A 17,101-nucleotide genomic window follows, 5' to 3' on the forward strand; every position below is an offset into this window, starting at 1 on the left:
CCTCCTACCTAAATTAGACAAGTTACAATAATAGTAGGAGGTAGAAAGCTATACTTAAACAGAAGAGGAGAGGTTAGAATCTAAGGGAAAGATAAGGCTAGGATTATCTTAAAGGATGTCCTATTCGTTCCTAGTCTAGGAGTGAACCTTCTATTAGGGAGAAAGCTATGCAGGAATAGGATTAAAGGAAGGTTTAATAATAAGAAGATGTATTATGTCAATCCTAAGGGACACACTATCCTTAAAGCAAAAGAATAAGGTGGTGTCTATGTCCTAAGCAACATCCATCACTCGCCCTCCTATAGCTTAGATAAACCACTTACATTTGCTGCCTAAGAAGAGATTACCTAAGATGAAGTAATAGAAGAGTTAAGTGATAATTTAGATGCTGAAGCCTATAACAAGAAAGTGCTAGACAACTATATGTTATACTATAAGAGATTTGCCTACTTGGGCTCCTAGAAGATTTCTCAAATCCACAAGATAACGACTATAAAGAACCTAATTAAGGTAGTCAAATGTGTCTGCTAGACCTATACTCTTACTAAGTTCAGAAAGAGGAAAGGAAAGGTAGTAGATAGAAAGGGAGCACCACTTAAGAGGGTATCTATTAATACCTATAGACCATTTCTAATGTTAAGACTTAGAAACACTTAAGCAATAGTTATTAAAGATGATTTTACAAGATATTCCTAGGTTATCCCTATTAAGGATAGGAAGGAATGTCTAGAGAAACTTAGAGTCTAGAGAGTGATAGTTAAAAGGCAAACTAGGTATCTTATTAAAGCATTTAGATTTAACAATGCAGGAGAACTAGTTAAGCACTTTAAAGGACTTGAAGTGGAATTTAGGATTAAAACTTAAACTATAGTCCCGCACACTTCTACCTAGAATGGCCTCGTCGAAAGGGAAAACTAGCAAGTAGAAAACGACATACGAGCTAATCTTAAGGGCGCTAACTTACTACCTAACTTCTAGGAAGAGGNATAAGAGAGATTCTCTCTATGTACAATATGCAATAGGACAAGTCAAGAAAGACTAGTATCCCTATAAACGGATATGAATCTCTAAGACTTGCAGAAGGGATAGATGTAAGAGCTAACTAAAAGGAGTACTAGACTCTAGTTAGAAAGCTTATGTACCTAGCTATCCTAATAAGACCTAACATTTGCTTCGCCTTAGGAAGACTAAGTCAATTCCTCTTAGATCCTACTAAATTCTATATAACAGCACTTAGGTAGATCCTAAAGTACCTTAGGTCGAGTGCCTTAAGAGGCATTACCTATAGTAGAAAGGACTACGATGGTCTAGTTAGATATATAGACTTAGACTTTGCCTTAGACAGAATAGAGAGACTGTTAGTTCTTAGAAACGTCTTTATGCTTGCAAATAGACTAGTAAGCTAGATAAGTAAGAAGTAGAAGTTAGTTGCAACTTTAACTATAGACGTAGAATACATAGCTATGTGTTTAGCTGCAAAACAATCTTAATAGATCGCCTTAGCAATGAGAGATATAGGAGCAACTAAGTACATTAGTAGCCACTAATTTAAACCTCTTATTAAGGAAAAGACAAAGTTTATAATTGGATCACTAGTTCTTATAAGAGGAGATAACTAAGCTGCTCTTAGACTAGTAAGAGATGCTTAAATCTTAGATAGATTAAAACACATTAATGTCGCCTACCATTATTAAAGGGATCTCCTTAAGAAGGATAGGTTATAGGTTAAGTTTGTTAGAACTGTAGACATAGTTATAGATAGTATAACTAAGCCTCTTGCAGGAGAGATATTTAAGAGGTTTATAAGACTGCTTAGGATAAGCTAATCTACTACTACTAAGTAGGAGAGTTAAAATTAGTATAGTTATGGTAGATAAGCTATCGGCTATCTTTGCCCTTATTAGAGTATAGCTAAGATGGTCTATGTGTCTCTTAGCATAAGGGAATGCTTAACTTTGCAGTTAGCTCTTAACCCCTATGTAATTAAGTTAATTTAAGTTACAAGGAGTTGCCCATTCGTTTAGGGGTTCTACTATAAGCCTCTTAATTTCTATAGTATACCTTCTAGGTCTTCCGCACTTCCTATTACTAGGGAAGAGTAGTTTATGTAGGTTTGCACGAATTATTTCAACTTTTTACCGCTTAAAATAGGATGCGAGAATTTGCTTAACGTTGTTAATATTAGGTAGCCTCTAATTAGGTCCTCTATAACTACGCCTTCGACAAATTTAAACGCTTGCAAGTAAGGTTAATCTTCCTATGCTAGCATAATCTAATAAAGCACGTAAATAGTTTACGCAACTTTTAATGCTACAAGATAAACGCCTAATAAGGACCGATCGTATGCCTAATCGTTATTAGTAGAGATAGGACTAGATAGATATCTAGTCTAACTTATCTAGTCTAATCTATATCTAGAGGACCCCGTTTCTAAGTCCACAATATCTAGTTAATATCTAGTAATGACTAGATATCTACTTAGACTAGATATCTAGTTATATCTAGTTATATCTATTAGATATTACTGCATTAGGTAACAAGAATTTGCTATAGTTCGAGTTACGGCAGGGTTCTTCTATTTTGCATTAGACACCTTACTAAATCTCTAACCATGTTGTTTTAAACAAGTTTAATTACTCCTTTTGGAAGGTAGGGATCGAAAGTTATAACACGCTGCTCTAACAGTTAGAGTAGGGGGTTACAACTTTTTAACTGCCGAAAGGGGAAGGAAGTGGTAGGTTCTTGGCGGATTCGTAAGATCCGGAGACAACCAAAAGCTCCTATTCGACGAAATATGTGGGTTTAGACCCTATTACATTAGTCTCGTATGCGTCATCGAGGCTCGGGTAGAAAGGTAGTTTTTTTGTAACTTGTACAAAATAAGTTGGTTTTTCTGAGGGCAAGGTGTCTATTAAGTCATAGGTTTCTTAGCAGTCACCTTGCCTAATTGGGCCTGCCAAGACACTAGACTAGATATCCAACTAGATTTGGACTGGACTAGATATAGGGTCATATCCATATCTAACCTATATCCAACCTCATATCCATTGGATATCCATTTGGATATCCATCCAGTCCCAGCTCTAGTTATCAGAAGACATGGCAGCTTTTGTGTTGCCCAGCCATGATCGGTCACCTAGAGCACATCACTCAGAATCCTTTCCCAACCACCGAATGTCGTAGCAGCCGTCCACTAAAACGTCCAGAGGCTCAATGATGCTCGAGATAGACGCGGCCCTCTCCAGACCTTCGATAGACCCCGTCATCTCGAGACCAACTTTTACAACTCTGTCCAGCAATGACTTGTTGACAACATTGTGTTGTATGTAGAGCTCGGCTGTTCTTGCAATGATCCTCGTGAACACATTTTTCACCCAAAGACTGCGAAATTAGCCCGTGGAAGGATGGAGCTTGCATCCGAACATCGGGTCTACAATCAGTGCGGTAGCGGCCTCGGCGAGAGAGGGCACTTGGTACTCGTTGGCGATGTGGAAAACCTCAAAGAGATGGTCAGACTGTTCCTCACTAGGAATCTAAAGCGCGAGGACATGATGCGGTAGCGTGAACGAATGACAAGGGTTATTCTAGAATCGGGACTGATGGTCTTCAAGGTAAGGTTGACTATGTATCTGCAAATACAAGAGCATGGAATTTTCATTTTTTGGATTTGCGTAGGAGACAACAGAACACCTTTTGGCTTTAAGAGCCTATAGCTATGAGCCTTGATAGCTTTTACCTCGAGAGAAGCATCTTATCAGGCGTGCGCTGAACTTCTCAGGTTTTTCCAGAAGGGCAGAGATTTCGAGGAGCCGTTCTAGCGAGTCCATGCTGGGGAATTTATGAAAGAGCGCCTTGATGACTGCATCGAGCAGTGATGTGTATGCGAGTTCATGGAAGCTGTAGAGCTCTGCTGTCTTGGTGATGATGGCTCGAACCGTCTCCCCTTCGGCGGAAAATCTCCTTCCAAAAGGGCGATCCAGAGTACATGGTTCCATGAGTTTGACTACACGTTCGGCGGCGGCTTCGCAGAGTGACGAAATTTGATACTCGTTGCCGATGAGGTAGACATCAAAAAGGTGGTCAAGCTCATTACCAGCAGTAATGTCCGTTGGTTTGCTTGTGAGGGTCATGCCGTAGATATGCTGAAGCATAGCATGGACGGTGGTGCCTGAGTAGCCCTCAACTTGATAGGTATCTTGAGTTGCAACCGGCAGCTGGCTGTTGAATGCTGTGTGAAAGACTCCGGATACACCCTTCAAGATGATTTTATGAGCGTAAATCTTGTCGTCGCCGAAGCAAAGGACAATGTCGGATAGTTTCTGGTCATTGTAGCTGTCGTGAAGATGTGGATAGCGAGCAAGAACGCCACCAGTTGTTGGCAAGGTCATTTCTGCTGAGTAATGATGGCTGGCTGTAGTATCGAAGAAATGAAGAAAGGCAGGAAAAGAGAGGGCTATAAGACGAGAAAAGGAACTGAAAGACTGTGTATCGGCAAGAAGCCCCGCACTGCTCTTTCCCAAACAGTGATTGCAAACGCAAACGTGCGCACATTGTGCGTAGCTTCGCTGTATGGGCCTTGGCAACCAGAACCTCACCGACTCCGTGACTGGTGTCAAATAATGAAAATGACTGTAACTACCCTCTCGAGCGTGAGATCAATTCCGCGAGGAATTCATCCATACCTTGCAGAAGATCCGTTATCTGCAGACAGTCCTCCAGCCATTCATAGCCTGGACCTATATCGAGCAGAGCGTCAAGAACGCCATGCATCAGCGACTTATCCGCAATGTTGTTGTCGTGATATAGCTCGGCTACCTCACGAACAACCATGGATATATTACGGCTGCTCGAGGTATCTAGGTATCTGCAGCCTCTTCCCTCGCGACCATAGTGAACATAACAGTCCACACGGAAGTCCTGAAGCATTTCGCCAAAATTTCCAGCGACCAATGCACTCAAGGTCGCGACCTCGTATTCGTTGGCAAGAAGGAACATGTCTTGAAGATAGTAGATGCGAGCTTTTTCTTCAGGAAGCGGCGGCAAGATGGTCCATTCGGGAAAGCCGTAAATGTGTTTGATCATGTCGAGGACGAGATCAGAGTCATGGCCCTCAATCTCGTAGACACCCTCTGTGGTGGTTGGCAGTTTGCTTGTGAATGCTGCTAGGAACACTTTCGAATATCCAATGAGAATAGCTTTGTGTGCCTTGATCAGGTGGTCGCCGAAGCTAAGAGTGACATCGGAGAGGAAGGGATTATCGTAGAGATGTTGGAAGTTTGGAGACGCTGTCGTTGCTGCTATCATCTTGAAGTTTGTGAATTGCGACGACAAGTACTGAAAAGTGTAAGATGGATGACTTGATTTCAGGAAGAAAAAGAATTCTCAAGTAGGGGAGAGAATAGATGGACGGGTGCAAAAGTGAGACAACCATCGCAAATGTACTCAACGTTGTCATCATCGTGGCTGACAGTAGCTCAGGCAGGAAGATGCCTCAGGATCACGGGTCCAAAACTTTGGGGTTCAAGATATCATCCATGGTCATCTCATTGTTTCCACCAATAGTACCAGCCTTTTTCCAGAACTTGGAGAGATGGCGAGTACCAGAGTCGCAAAGGATAGTGACAACGCGATGTCCCGGTCCCAGCTCCATAGCAGTCTTGACAGCAGCGACACAGTTGACAGCCGAGGAACTACCCACGAACAGTCCGTCGCGTTCGACCAGCCAACGAGCCATCATCATGGCTTGATCATCAGTAACGCGGACAGCATCATCAACCAACTCTCTTCCAGCTTCGAAGTTGTGAGTCACGCGGTTCACACCGATGCCTTCGACTATACTGTCAACTTGATGGCGACGACGAGTACCTTCTTTCTCTGTTGGTGAGAACATGACACCGTGCTTCACTCTGTTGTAGAGACCGCTGCCTTGAGGATCTGCTAGCACTACTTTCATGTTTGGCAGGCGAGGCTTGAGATACAAAGCACAACCAGAGATTGTGCCACCAGTGCCTGCACCAGCGACAAAAGCATCGAGCCGACCGGCAGTCTGCTCAAAGATCTCAGGACCAGTTCCGTGGAGATGGGCAAGATAGTTTGCGGGGTTCTCGAACTGGTCGGCGAAGAAACCTCGACCTTTCTGATCAGGATCAGCGGTGTGTTGTTGAGCACGAGCGCGAGCCATGTTGACGAATTGGCCTTTGTCTACGATAGAAGCAGGTCGAACACGTTCAACGACAGCACCGAGCTTCAAAAGCAGATCCGACTTCTCAGCGGCAATATCATCTGGCATGCAGATGTGTGCAGTATAACCTCTTGCGCGACAGATGGCAGCTAGTGAGATGCCAGTGCTTCCAACAGTTCCCTCATAGACCTTGTCGCCCGAGTTTGGTGTCAAGAAACCTTCGGCCTCGGCCATCTGAATCATGGATAAGGCGACTCTGTCTTTGGGCGAGTTTCCAGCGGCATTGAGGAACTCTGCTTTTCCTAAAATGTCGCAGCCTGTGGCGTCAGACAAGGATTTGATGCGAATCAGTGGGGTGTTGCCAATGCCACCCTCAATACCTTCACGGATAGCAGCGGCCGGTAGAGGAGCGGCAGGAGAGTCGTCTTGAGGTTCATCGACTTTCAGCGAGACCTGCGTGCTTGAACGGCGGCGCACTCGATTGTTTCGTAGGCCATCATGATAGCGACGTTCGAGATCGGGGTAGAAGTCTTTGTATCCGAGAGTGATCAGGATACCGGCAGCGAAGGCCAGACTCAGGTAAAGTTTCGTGTGCTGATCGAGCGACATTTGGACATTGTCACATGCTGGAATGGAATGTTCGTTTGAAGTTTGGAGGAAGTTGCGTCAGTGTCGGGAAAGAGCAGCCACAGCTTTCAGCCACGGCCGCATCCGCACAGCCACATGTTGAGCGTCCAAGAAGCTTGTTCGTCTTTCTTGACCGACCGTCGTTCCTGCCTGTTGTTCATCAAGCAATGGAGTCTGCCGCCGTGTCGCAGCTGTTCAAGCAGCTTTTTCAACATCGTCCGTGCCGAACATGTCTCGGTCGTCAACTTCGCCATGCCCCTCGCCGGCTCTACAGCTCCGAGAAGCAATACACAAGCCCCAACTACCAGGGTCGCAAGAAGGAAGAGAGCAAGATTGAGAGCAACTGGCAACAACGCAATCTTGCCTTCCCTCCGGACAAGCTAGAAGAATACAAGAGATACCCCCAAGTCACATCCGATGGCCTTCGCGCAAGAAAGGAACGACCACGACGAGTGCGCATGCTGATGCGCGACTTCATCGAAGACTCTCTCTACAACCCACAATACGGCTACTTCAGCAAACACGTCGTCATCTGGACTCCTGGTGAACCCTTCGACTTCAACCAACTTCCCGACGAACAATCCTTCTACCGCGAATATGGCCAACGCTACAATGACTTCGAGGATCAACTAGATGCAAAAGTATACAACGAGACTCGCCAACTATGGCATACTCCTACCGAACTCTTCCGTCCTTACTATGGAGAAGCCATCGCAAGACACCTGGTCGCAAATTACAAGTTGCAGCTATACCCCTACCACGACCTTCTCATCTACGAAATGGGTGCCGGTAACGGAACACTCATGATGAACATCCTCGACTACATCCGCCAAACGGACCCAGAAGTCTACGCTCGCACTCGCTTCCGCGTCATCGAAGTCTCCTCTGCTCTTGCGTCCATCCAAGGCAATCAACTCATGAGAAACGCCCAAGCAAAAGGTCACGCAGACAAGGTCTCCATCATCAATAAATCAATCTTCGACTGGGATATCTATGAAGCCTCTCCCTGTTTTTTCCTCGCCATGGAGGTCTTCGACAATTTTGCCCATGACGTTATTCGTTATGACCCAATCACCGAAGAACCACTCCAAGGATCCGCCTTGATCGATGCAAATGGCGATTTCTACGAATTCTACTCTAGGGACATCGATCCTGTTGCCTCCAGATTTTTGAGGGTGAGGGATGCTGCATGCAGTTCCTTTGCCTATAACCACCCTTTGCGCAATTCTCCAGCCATGCTCCGAAAATTGAAGAGCAAACTGCCATTTTCTCCAAACTTGTCGACCCCAGAATACATCCCTACACGCCTGATGCACTTTTTCGACATTCTGCACAAGTACTTTCCAGCGCACAAGTTGGTCACTAGCGACTTCCACGCTCTGCCGGACGCGGTGGAAGGTGTCAATGCGCCGGTTGTGCAGACTCGCTATCAACGAAGAATGGTTCCTGTCACCACACCACTGGTCCATCAAGGTTTCTTCGATATTCTCTTCCCCACTGATTTTGCGGTCAACGAAGCTATTTACCGCGCCATCACTGGAAAACTCACACGGGTAATGAAGCATGAGGACTTTTTCAAGAGATGGGCGTATGTGGAGGATACGCAAACCAGAAATGGAGAAAACCCTCTGTTGAGTTGGTATAAGAATGCCAGTGTGATGATTACTGTCTAGGACGGGAAGAAAGCAACCTCATTGTATATACTTGAAAATGAAGCTATGCGATGCCACGCTTGATTACTGTCCTTCAAGTGTTCTTGGAATGCACGCAAAGGCCGATACCTCCCAGGACGAGAGCCATACCAACCCACGTATCTACAATTGAACCGAATTAGCATCCACCTCAGATCTGAGCACAGAACAAGTCCTAGAGAGATGTCATGAAACATACCTTTCGTAATGACCTTCTTCTCCGCCCACCACTCTCCCAGCACCGTGAATAAGAAAGCAAGCGAATTCGTAATCGGCACCGTGAGACTGAGTTCTAATGCACGAGAATCAGCCATCCATGCACACATCCAATTCCTCTTGATCTCAATCACGAGCATATCGACAAAACACATGCAACCAAAAACTCACCAGCCTGCCCAATCAACAAAAAAAACCACACACTCCCCGTCAGATTGATGACCAACGGTACAGCATACGCCGGATTCCTCAGCACATCCCACACACCATACAACACACCCCAAACCTTTGCTTTCAGCCAGGGCGTATTGGGATGATCGATCCAAGCGCGAGAGTCAGGTTTTGCGGTAGATGAGGAAGCGACGGCGGCGCGGCGCATAAAGGGGGTTGTGAGGCCCCATGCTGCGCCTACGAGGAGGAAGCCGAGGACGTAGCGGAAGAGACCTGGGGTTGGGGTTGTGTTGGGGGTGTCGGGGTTTGGATCCATTGGTGCGTGTTGAGGGAGGTGTGTAATCTAGGTTTGGGACGGAGGATCAAGCGAAGAGATGTGATTCTGATGTTTCCGAGAACCTTTAATCCTCCCATGGGATCTCGAAAGGGAAGTCGCGATCAAGGTGTCCAGCCGGATAAACATCGGGCCATGCGATTTGCGGAGAAAGATCAGAACCTCCGAAAGCATGAATGTCTGGCTGCGCTGGCGACGTGCCTACGAAAACCAATCTTTTATTTGATATGCAGCAAAGGAGCGAATGCCGCCACGTATAACACGCCTGAAATGGCCGCGACTATTTCCGCCACATGAGCCGCTGCCTTTTCTCTACCCGCGCTGGTTTTCCGTCGAGAGTGCTGCTGTGGAGGTTGAGCGTGCGACAATCCCCGGAGATGTGCCTGCGACACGGCAACGGGATGTTGAGGGGCAGAAAGAGCTAGGGAATGTACAAACAGAGGACACGAAATCGGATGGCAAATCACAAGGAGAGCGCTTCGTCAGGCGCGTACCGGGTTCTGTCAAGCGAGCACCGGAGATCCGACGATTGAAAGAGACGAAACGGAGGGAGTTGCGCGAAAAGACCTTTTACGCACATGATTGGCGTACTCCGTTGGCTTTAATCCGTAAACACACTCTGGAAGATGCGCGGCATCATGTCAAACAGCTGGCGAGACTGGAAATGCCACAAGGCATGCGAGGCTTCTATCCCGGCAACATTTCACAACTTTTTCTGGACGTCTATCTGCATACTGGATGTCATGTCCAAATTTCCAGAAGCGATGGGCATGAGGATGATAGATTTTCGGCCCTGGAGATCTCGGGGACTGTGTTGAGTATCAGGCTGGCCAAGGGGATTCTTGATCGAGCTGTGCAGCTGGAGAGTGATAAGGATTTGAACGACAAGGGCAGTATGGGTAGTTACACGACTACTGCTACGTCTATTCCAATGACGAAAGCTGCTCCTCGTTCTGTTTGGAGTAGCCGCCGTACGGCCTCGAAAGAGTTATCGAAGGTCCGAGAACCGAAGATCTGGTCTATTCCTAATTTCGCTGGCTACGTCGAAGATCTCGTCAATTCGACCACACCTCCTCTTCGCCACCAAAAACCATCTGAAACACCACTATCGCAACCACATATCGATCTTGTCACAGAGCGCTTGACATCTCTCTACGTGGATCCCAAAATCATCCCCTGCGCCTCCATGCACGCCACAGTCAAAATCCTCCAGTACCTCACCCAACACCGCAAAATTCCCGAAGTTCGCCGCATCCTTGACCTCATCGATATTCGTTCAAAAGCCACCCCAACTCTATCTCTTATTCTGGCAAACCCAGCAATCTTCAACGTCCTCCTCCACTCCGCCTCTGAAGCACTAGACCTACATTCTTACAACTTCCTCCTTCGCATGATGACAGACAGGAATGTCGCACCCGATGTCACGACTTGGACATCCTTGCTGTATCTGATCCAAAAGTTCAGTCCGAGGAATGTGAAGTATGTCATCAACACCATGCGGTCTCGCCATCTGCTTGACTCTCCAGCATCCAGAATCGCAATAGCCAACATCACAGCCCAAAGGGATGCCGCCGAATGGCTGGCCAGAGGAGAATCCATCTTTGACTTTATCGACCACTACGATAAACTGTGGGAAGGTAAGGAATGGCTGGACACGCGGGCCTGCAATCAAATCCTCACTTCACTAATCGAATCTGGGAACTTGGAGGATTGTTTGCATATGGTGCGGATGCTGGGCGACAGAGACCGCAAACCGAACCTGGTCACCACGCATATTCTCCTCGGTGCTGCCGCGCAATACCGCGATTTGGCCTTCTCCGTCCGCGCTCTGGAAGCTACAATCACGGACCTGACCCCTGATCGCGACACTTTCGACCAATTCGCACTGGTCGCTTGGAAATGCAGAGCGTATAACACTCTACGCGTCGTGTGGAGACATGCATGCCTCACAGGAAATGTGTCACATGGCTTTATGAAGAAGATGCAAAAGAATTTTGCAGAGGCTTTGCCTGCGGAGAGCAGGAAGGATGTCATAGTGGATGGGTCGGGTGTCGAGAGAGTCAAGACTGGCGGTAAAAAGGGAATGAGCCGACATTTACGCTTCGAGGCACTTGCTGCAAAGGTCGCTGTGGGGATCGATGGAACGATACCAATCACATCTTGGAAGTCAGAACCGTGCCCTACAGAAGTGTCACCGGATTACGCAACTTCCAACATGACCAACACATCAACTCCGCCACCGACATCACAAACATCACCGATTTCACCGATGGATCCTCTCACCCAGGAAACCACGGAAACCTCACCATCACCATCACCAATTCGACCTTCTAAACCCCCTCTCCCCACAATCCTCCAATCTGACCTCCTGGCCCATCAAACTTACACCGCCAAACACCCCTTCATTTCTTCTTTCCGTCTGGCGGTCGAGAAAGATCTCGCCTGGCGACAACTTGGCTATGACAAGACTTNTTTTCTCCAACAACTCGAGGTCAAAAGAGGTTAGAAAATATGAAAATGGTGTTGATAGATATCAAAACATTAACCAAAAAAGTTCTGCAAGTCCCAAAATCTCCCAGAAAGAGCAGAGCACTGAACCAAAGTAGTGTTTGGAGAAGTTTTTCCGCGAGCCAGGGCGCATAACTCTTAAATCAGCCACTGTCAAAATGCACATGCAAGGCAGGGGCATGGTGGAGGTATAATCCTATAGAAGGAGATTATAGGCACATTTGCCGTAGTAAATCCCCTTTTTTTTGCATGGCAGAAAAGACACACGGATTCTGAGATATATGGTCCGCTCACCAGGATTTCTTGGCGATAGGGGGGGTTGTTTGCTACTAGAGGGGCTGGTATAAAACATAAGCTTTACGCTATGTGCGAGCCTAGATGCGAATTGTGAGGTAAAGTGAGATCATGGGCTGGGTTTTGATTACACCCTTTGCACTTTCCTGAATGTGGGAGAATGAGCGAGAATAAGGAGAGTTTGGTCACTAACGTCAAGTGTGGAAGACGAGGTCCTCGAAGAAAAAGAAGAAAAGACAAAAAGATGTATGTAGCATCAAAGGAGTCTCGCGTGCAAAGAACAAGAATGTCCCTTCATCTTACCTGCCTATCTTGATGAATAAGCAGGCAGGCCTCGTGGTTATGACTGCATGTTGAGCTTGGAGAAACCTTCGGCGGGAGGTTGTAACCAGTTCCTGTCATCATAGTCATTCCCACCCTCGATGCAATGGAAAGTATAGATCATTCTGCCCTTCATACTCGTGTTTTTCTCCGACTTGTGCAAGAGGTTTCCATGTATCAAAACCAGAGTGCCGGCTTTGACTTCACCGAGCTCGTAGACTTCCTTCTTGACTTCAGTGTCTTCTTGCAGACCAGCGGGCCATTGTGAAGCCTCGTTCTCCGAGAATCCGGTGCCGCTTGGTGTGGGTGTTGTACCGTCCTCTTCATACTTTCTGACAAAGCGACTGCGGATGGGAGCGCGACGATGTGATCCAGCTGCGAAAGAAAGGCAGCCGTTTTCTGCAGTTGCGTCCTCGAGGGCATACCAGAAGCCGACGGCGGAAGGAGGATCGGTGTGGAGGAAAGTGGAATCTTGATGGGGAGGAACGCGGCCGCCAATTTCGGGTTGCTTGCAGATGATCATGGATTGCAGGATTCGGGGATCTGTGAAGCCGAGGTCTTTGGCGATTGCGGCGTTGGCGGTGGAGAGGGAGGAGGCGCGGTATTTGGGGTTTAGGCCGTGGAGGTAGTGGCCGATCTTGTTGATGGCTTTGGCTTTGGGTTTTGTGAGGGTGCCGTCAGTGTCGAAGGCGTCTTTGGGGGTGAATCAGTACGTGTGCCAAGGAGTGAGAGGGATAGTAAGAACACACCTTCTTCAAAGAAGAAACGGACTTTGTCGCCGGACTCGAGGAAATAGTCGTCGCCGACATGATCACTCTGCTCGCCGGTGCTGAACTTGGTCATGGGATGGTCATCGAGTGAGAAGCCATCAAGCATGGTATAAGCCTCTTCGAGTAATGACTTTGTCGTCTCCGGGCTCAGAGCATCAGGTATCAGGAGGTAGCCATTCGTATTCCAGAAGTCGAGCTGTTCCTTGGTCAAACCCGTGCTGCCGTTGGCTGCGGGAGGTGGCGAGATGCGCGCAGGCATTGTGTGTGTTGTAGCCTTCGTGATGGCTGGAGGGCAGGTTGACAGTGATGTTGAAGAGGACGACGACGGAGAGACGGGTCTAGATGGAGAGGACAAGTGAAAACAACAAGACAGCCAGGACTTGTCGGTCGGGCAGTTGTTGGATGATGTGCTTCATCATGCTCCCCATTGGCTCTCCACTCGCCCGCACTCCGATAAGCCCCCGCTTTTTCCGATAACCTTTTGCTGATTTATTCTTCTTTTATATCCTTTTATTCTTCCGAAAAGCGTCGCGTCCTCGTATCACGGTAGACCGGCAGCCTTGCTTCATTCAGCACAATGCGCCCATGATTCTCGGACCGCTCTCCTTGATATACCTGCTTACCGCTATAGTCGTTGCCAACGACGTCGGTCGAGAATACAATCCCTTGACTGTCGATGCAAACGTCTGGGAGTCCAAATATGGGTCATACCCCTTCAAGTCGTACCGCTCGGCCAACATCACTTCTCCTGCCGTGAGAAAAGCTGTCCACTCGCCGCAATGTTATGACGACAATTACATCTTCCTCGCTCCTCGTGGCTTCCGTGTGCCGAACCCTGCCGTCACTATCCTGGACAATCACGGCGAGCTCATCTGGTCGCATACCGTCAAGGGTCAACCATACAACTTGAAAGTCCAAGAGTACAAAGGAGAAAAGGTCTTGACTTACTGGGTCGGCGATGACGCTGTCGGAGGTCATGGAGAGGGCTACTTTTACGTCCTCAACAACAAGTACGAGGAAATAGCCAGCATTAGGGGTGTCAACAATCTACGTGCAGACTTACATGAGTTGACCATCACACCTGAAGGCACTGCCCTGGTCACCTTCTACCAGATCTACCCTCTCAACCAGCCCGGTGTCTTCAAGATCAAAGACACCGTCTGGATCTGGGATTGCCTATTCCAGGAATTCGACATTGCGAACCAAGAGTTGGTCTACGAATGGCGTGCTTCAAAACATCACAACCTCAACGAGTCCTACGCTCCTCTTGGCGGAGATGGCTACACTACTGATCATCCATACGATTGGTATCACATCAACAGTGTGGAAAAAGACCATCTAGGCAATTACCTCGTCTCCGCCCGCTTTACCTCCTCAATCACCTACATCAATGGCAAAACCGGCGAGATCATCTGGGTTCTTGGCGGCAAGCGTAACTCCTTCTCTGACTTGAGTAATGGTCAAGCGACGAACATGGCTTACCAACATCTCGCTCGCTTTCACCCTCTGACTATTTTCCCGAAATTGCTTGCCAAGGAAATTTCGGATCACGGAGTTGCAAAGCACAAGGACGGCATTACCAAACAGTTGCTTTCCGCCTTCGACAATGGGATTGACTCACGTCCTGCCAGAGGCATCTTGATCGAGCTCACTTATCCTTCCCAAGGAGTCTCCACCAATGCCCCTCTGACAGCCAAACTCGTCAAATCCTACGAACACCCTTTGCACATCCCCTCAATCAGCCAAGGAAGCATGCAACTCGTGACCTCGAACCTCACTGCAGATTCGGACCCTCACGTCTTGATAGGTTTCGGCTACACAGGCGTCTGTACCGAATATCTAGCCGACGGCACATTGCTGTGTGATTCTCGAATCACCACAGAAAACGCATTTGGCAAAGGACATGTGCAGAGTTATACCGCTTTGAAGTATCACTGGACTGGCCAACCTTCTTATCCTCCTTCTTCTGTCCCTGGCATCGCGAAGACCTCGGTGTTTGTGAGTTGGAATGGCGCGACTGAGGTTGAGAGTTGGCAACTGCGCTTCTTGCTCGATGGGGAAGCTGGCAAAGTGGTTGCAACAGCCGACAAAACTGGTTTCGAGACTGAGATCCCCTTCCCTGAGGACTTTGACAAAGAGTCTATGAGGTATTTCATTGTTGAGGCATTGGATTCAGATGGCCATGTCTTGGGCAAAACAGATATTGTGGATCTCTGGGCTGCTGGCTTGGTCAGTAGGGTCACGCAGATGGTGCCATTGAGTGGGGTCTCGGTTTCTTTCCTTGGCGTGCTGGCTGCCGTTGCGGTGGTGCTGTTCGTCGCCAATCGCATCGTCAAGGCGAGGATGAGTGGCTATCAGAAACTTAGACGCCATTGATGGGTCTGCACTTGCTTTTGTGGGGTTTCAAACGGGCTATTTAGTTTACCCGCTCATCATCCTTTCACTTCTTTTACCCGCATTGCACCTAGCATTCTTGCTCGGGTATATGACCTACGTTCCAATCTATTTCCTAAACCTGCCCAGCTTCGAAACTGTCTCTTCCACAGCATGGATGGATTATAGATGAAGCGTGCCTATTCACCTCCAAATCTTGCTTCGGGAGGAGACCGAACACGTGGTACGATCAATCAGGTCAGTGATACTTCGTGATTCTCGATCAATTATTGCTATTACTGTCACAGATCTTTTTGCGGGAAATTTGCTATTACTGTCACAGATCCTTTCGTGGAAAAGCTTGCTTGTCAGGGTTTAGTCAAGAAATAGTATCTATGACAATGTATCATTGACCTCCTCAGCTCTATTCACAATCTGTAAGATCGCGTGGAAAAACTTCACTGCCGAATAACTGCCAGAGATGCGATCGCGGGTCGAAGTGTTTGGTCACAGTCAGCACAGATACTGTACAATGTTTGACCAGTCGGAGGACGCAGACGCCTTGCTACCATCTAGGATTTTCTTGGCTGGCTAAAGGCCATTGGTTCGGTGTTCAGGACATTGATGCGAGATTTTGAAAAGGATTTCGGGTGTATTCACTGACCTCTCTAGTGACCAACGAGCATTACTAGTCCATGGCGTGTGCTGAAACCTGTAAGGTTCCAGAGGATCTGGCACTAAAAGTTCTTCCCGAACGAGAAAGACAGGCACTTCAACGCTAAGCTGCAAGAGTTCAAGAGAGCGGTCAGGTCTTTGATCCTTCTTGATATCTCCATTGCGTGGCGCTTGCTCGTTAGCTTCCAACCTCTCCTACATCCACGAGTATCGCGTCTCGGAGATGAAATTGTGGCAAAGGGTATCACAGACCTGCTCAAGATCTTTGGTAGATTCTCTGCACGTCTCGGGTGCCCGCAAGGTCAGATTGCTCCTCTGAACAAGCGTCTCTTTTATTTTGCTTTCTGCTATCATTCAACAAGAAATTCGAGTGTGTTTCGTGATTATTGAGAAAGGAGATTGGGTGCAGCGGGCTTTCGCATAGCTGAGCAAATGTACTCACAAGACGATCCATTTGCCTCCGATCACTCTACCAGCACTGGCCAGGTATCCATGCCTTCCAACTATGCTGTGGTCGCCGGTCCTAGCAACACTTCCTCGACCATTTCTACTCTCAGCGCGCAGCCCTCATTATCTGCTTCTCTACACGCCGTCAGACCTAGTGCTCTCGCTGCATTGTCGACAAGATAGCAAACAATCCAGCATGAATCAGCCTGGTTACCCCAACACAAAGACTATACCAACCAGATGAACAATGGTGGCCTGAGCGGTGGCATGTAAGATGGCTTGGTACAACCACATGCTGAATGGCTATGGCCCCGCTACTGGCCACACCTATCAGTCCGTCCTTGATCCTTTTGCCCACTCATTTCATGCTCTCGCCTACAGCACTGGACAAGAGCGTGGTGCTCGTCGCTCTCGTCCACCCCTGCCCGCAACCCGGGTCTACCGTGATCGTAGCACAGTTCTCAGAAGGCCAGACACCGGTCCCGCCTCCCGT

General features: G+C 47.8%; 10 protein-coding genes across 10 annotated transcripts; 4 read left to right on the plus strand and 6 right to left on the minus strand.

The window, feature by feature from the left end:
- Positions 1 to 3,713: 3,713 nt before the first annotated feature.
- M438DRAFT_284486 (uncharacterized protein) lies at positions 3,714 to 4,130 on the minus strand (the record flags this gene model as incomplete). Its single annotated transcript, XM_029901460.1, has 1 exon — positions 3,714 to 4,130. One exon carries the CDS (start codon positions 4,128 to 4,130, stop codon positions 3,714 to 3,716), a length of 417 nt encoding a protein of 138 aa, XP_029755208.1.
- On the plus strand, positions 4,030 to 5,287 carry M438DRAFT_153755 (uncharacterized protein). Its single transcript, XM_029898986.1, has one exon. It carries the CDS (start codon positions 4,401 to 4,403, stop codon positions 5,076 to 5,078), a length of 678 nt encoding a protein of 225 aa, XP_029755209.1. The 5' UTR covers positions 4,030 to 4,400; the 3' UTR covers positions 5,079 to 5,287.
- M438DRAFT_247188 (uncharacterized protein) lies at positions 4,173 to 4,352 on the minus strand (the record flags this gene model as incomplete). The annotated part of the gene is made up of 1 exon (XM_029899601.1): positions 4,173 to 4,352. A coding segment is annotated over one exon (180 nt), but the record flags the coding sequence as incomplete, so codon positions are not given.
- Positions 5,288 to 5,497: 210 nt separating the features above from the next.
- Positions 5,498 to 6,790, minus strand: M438DRAFT_284526 (cysteine synthase 2; the record flags this gene model as incomplete). The annotated part of the gene is made up of 1 exon (XM_029901464.1): positions 5,498 to 6,790. The coding sequence occupies one exon, from the start codon at positions 6,788 to 6,790 to the stop codon at positions 5,498 to 5,500; it is 1,293 nt and encodes a 430-aa protein (XP_029755211.1).
- Positions 6,791 to 6,975: 185 nt separating this feature from the next.
- M438DRAFT_378461 (DUF185-domain-containing protein) lies at positions 6,976 to 8,481 on the plus strand (the record flags this gene model as incomplete). Its single annotated transcript, XM_029908818.1, has 1 exon — positions 6,976 to 8,481. The coding sequence occupies one exon, from the start codon at positions 6,976 to 6,978 to the stop codon at positions 8,479 to 8,481; it is 1,506 nt and encodes a 501-aa protein (XP_029755212.1).
- A 73-nt stretch (positions 8,482 to 8,554) lies between these two features.
- On the minus strand, positions 8,555 to 9,202 carry M438DRAFT_359956 (uncharacterized protein; the record flags this gene model as incomplete). The annotated part of the gene is made up of 3 exons (XM_029907387.1): positions 8,555 to 8,622; positions 8,699 to 8,791; positions 8,887 to 9,202. 3 exons carry the CDS (start codon positions 9,200 to 9,202, stop codon positions 8,555 to 8,557), a joined length of 477 nt encoding a protein of 158 aa, XP_029755213.1.
- A 682-nt stretch (positions 9,203 to 9,884) lies between these two features.
- M438DRAFT_340090 (uncharacterized protein) lies at positions 9,885 to 11,554 on the plus strand (the record flags this gene model as incomplete). The annotated part of the gene is made up of 2 exons (XM_029904283.1): positions 9,885 to 11,292; positions 11,343 to 11,554. The coding sequence occupies 2 exons, from the start codon at positions 9,885 to 9,887 to the stop codon at positions 11,552 to 11,554; spliced, it is 1,620 nt and encodes a 539-aa protein (XP_029755214.1).
- Positions 11,555 to 11,689: 135 nt separating this feature from the next.
- Positions 11,690 to 12,284, minus strand: M438DRAFT_349990 (uncharacterized protein). The gene is made up of 2 exons (XM_029906522.1): positions 12,216 to 12,284; positions 11,690 to 12,066 (listed from the first exon to the last, which is right to left on the minus strand). The coding sequence occupies exon 2, from the start codon at positions 11,907 to 11,909 to the stop codon at positions 11,754 to 11,756; it is 156 nt and encodes a 51-aa protein (XP_029755215.1). The 5' UTR covers positions 11,910 to 12,066; positions 12,216 to 12,284; the 3' UTR covers positions 11,690 to 11,753.
- A 78-nt stretch (positions 12,285 to 12,362) lies between these two features.
- M438DRAFT_359958 (phytanoyl-CoA dioxygenase) lies at positions 12,363 to 13,372 on the minus strand (the record flags this gene model as incomplete). Its single annotated transcript, XM_029907388.1, has 2 exons — positions 12,363 to 13,036; positions 13,093 to 13,372. The coding sequence occupies 2 exons, from the start codon at positions 13,370 to 13,372 to the stop codon at positions 12,363 to 12,365; spliced, it is 954 nt and encodes a 317-aa protein (XP_029755216.1).
- A 326-nt stretch (positions 13,373 to 13,698) lies between these two features.
- On the plus strand, positions 13,699 to 15,906 carry M438DRAFT_306919 (uncharacterized protein; the record flags this gene model as incomplete). The annotated part of the gene is made up of 1 exon (XM_029902279.1): positions 13,699 to 15,906. The coding sequence occupies one exon, from the start codon at positions 13,699 to 13,701 to the stop codon at positions 15,487 to 15,489; it is 1,791 nt and encodes a 596-aa protein (XP_029755217.1). The 3' UTR covers positions 15,490 to 15,906.
- Positions 15,907 to 17,101: the final 1,195 nt, after the last annotated feature.

This window comes from Aureobasidium pullulans (genome assembly GCF_000721785.1).
Source record: "Aureobasidium pullulans EXF-150 unplaced genomic scaffold scaffold_37, whole genome shotgun sequence".
In the NCBI taxonomy this organism is placed as follows: Eukaryota; Fungi; Ascomycota; class Dothideomycetes; order Dothideales; family Saccotheciaceae; genus Aureobasidium; species Aureobasidium pullulans.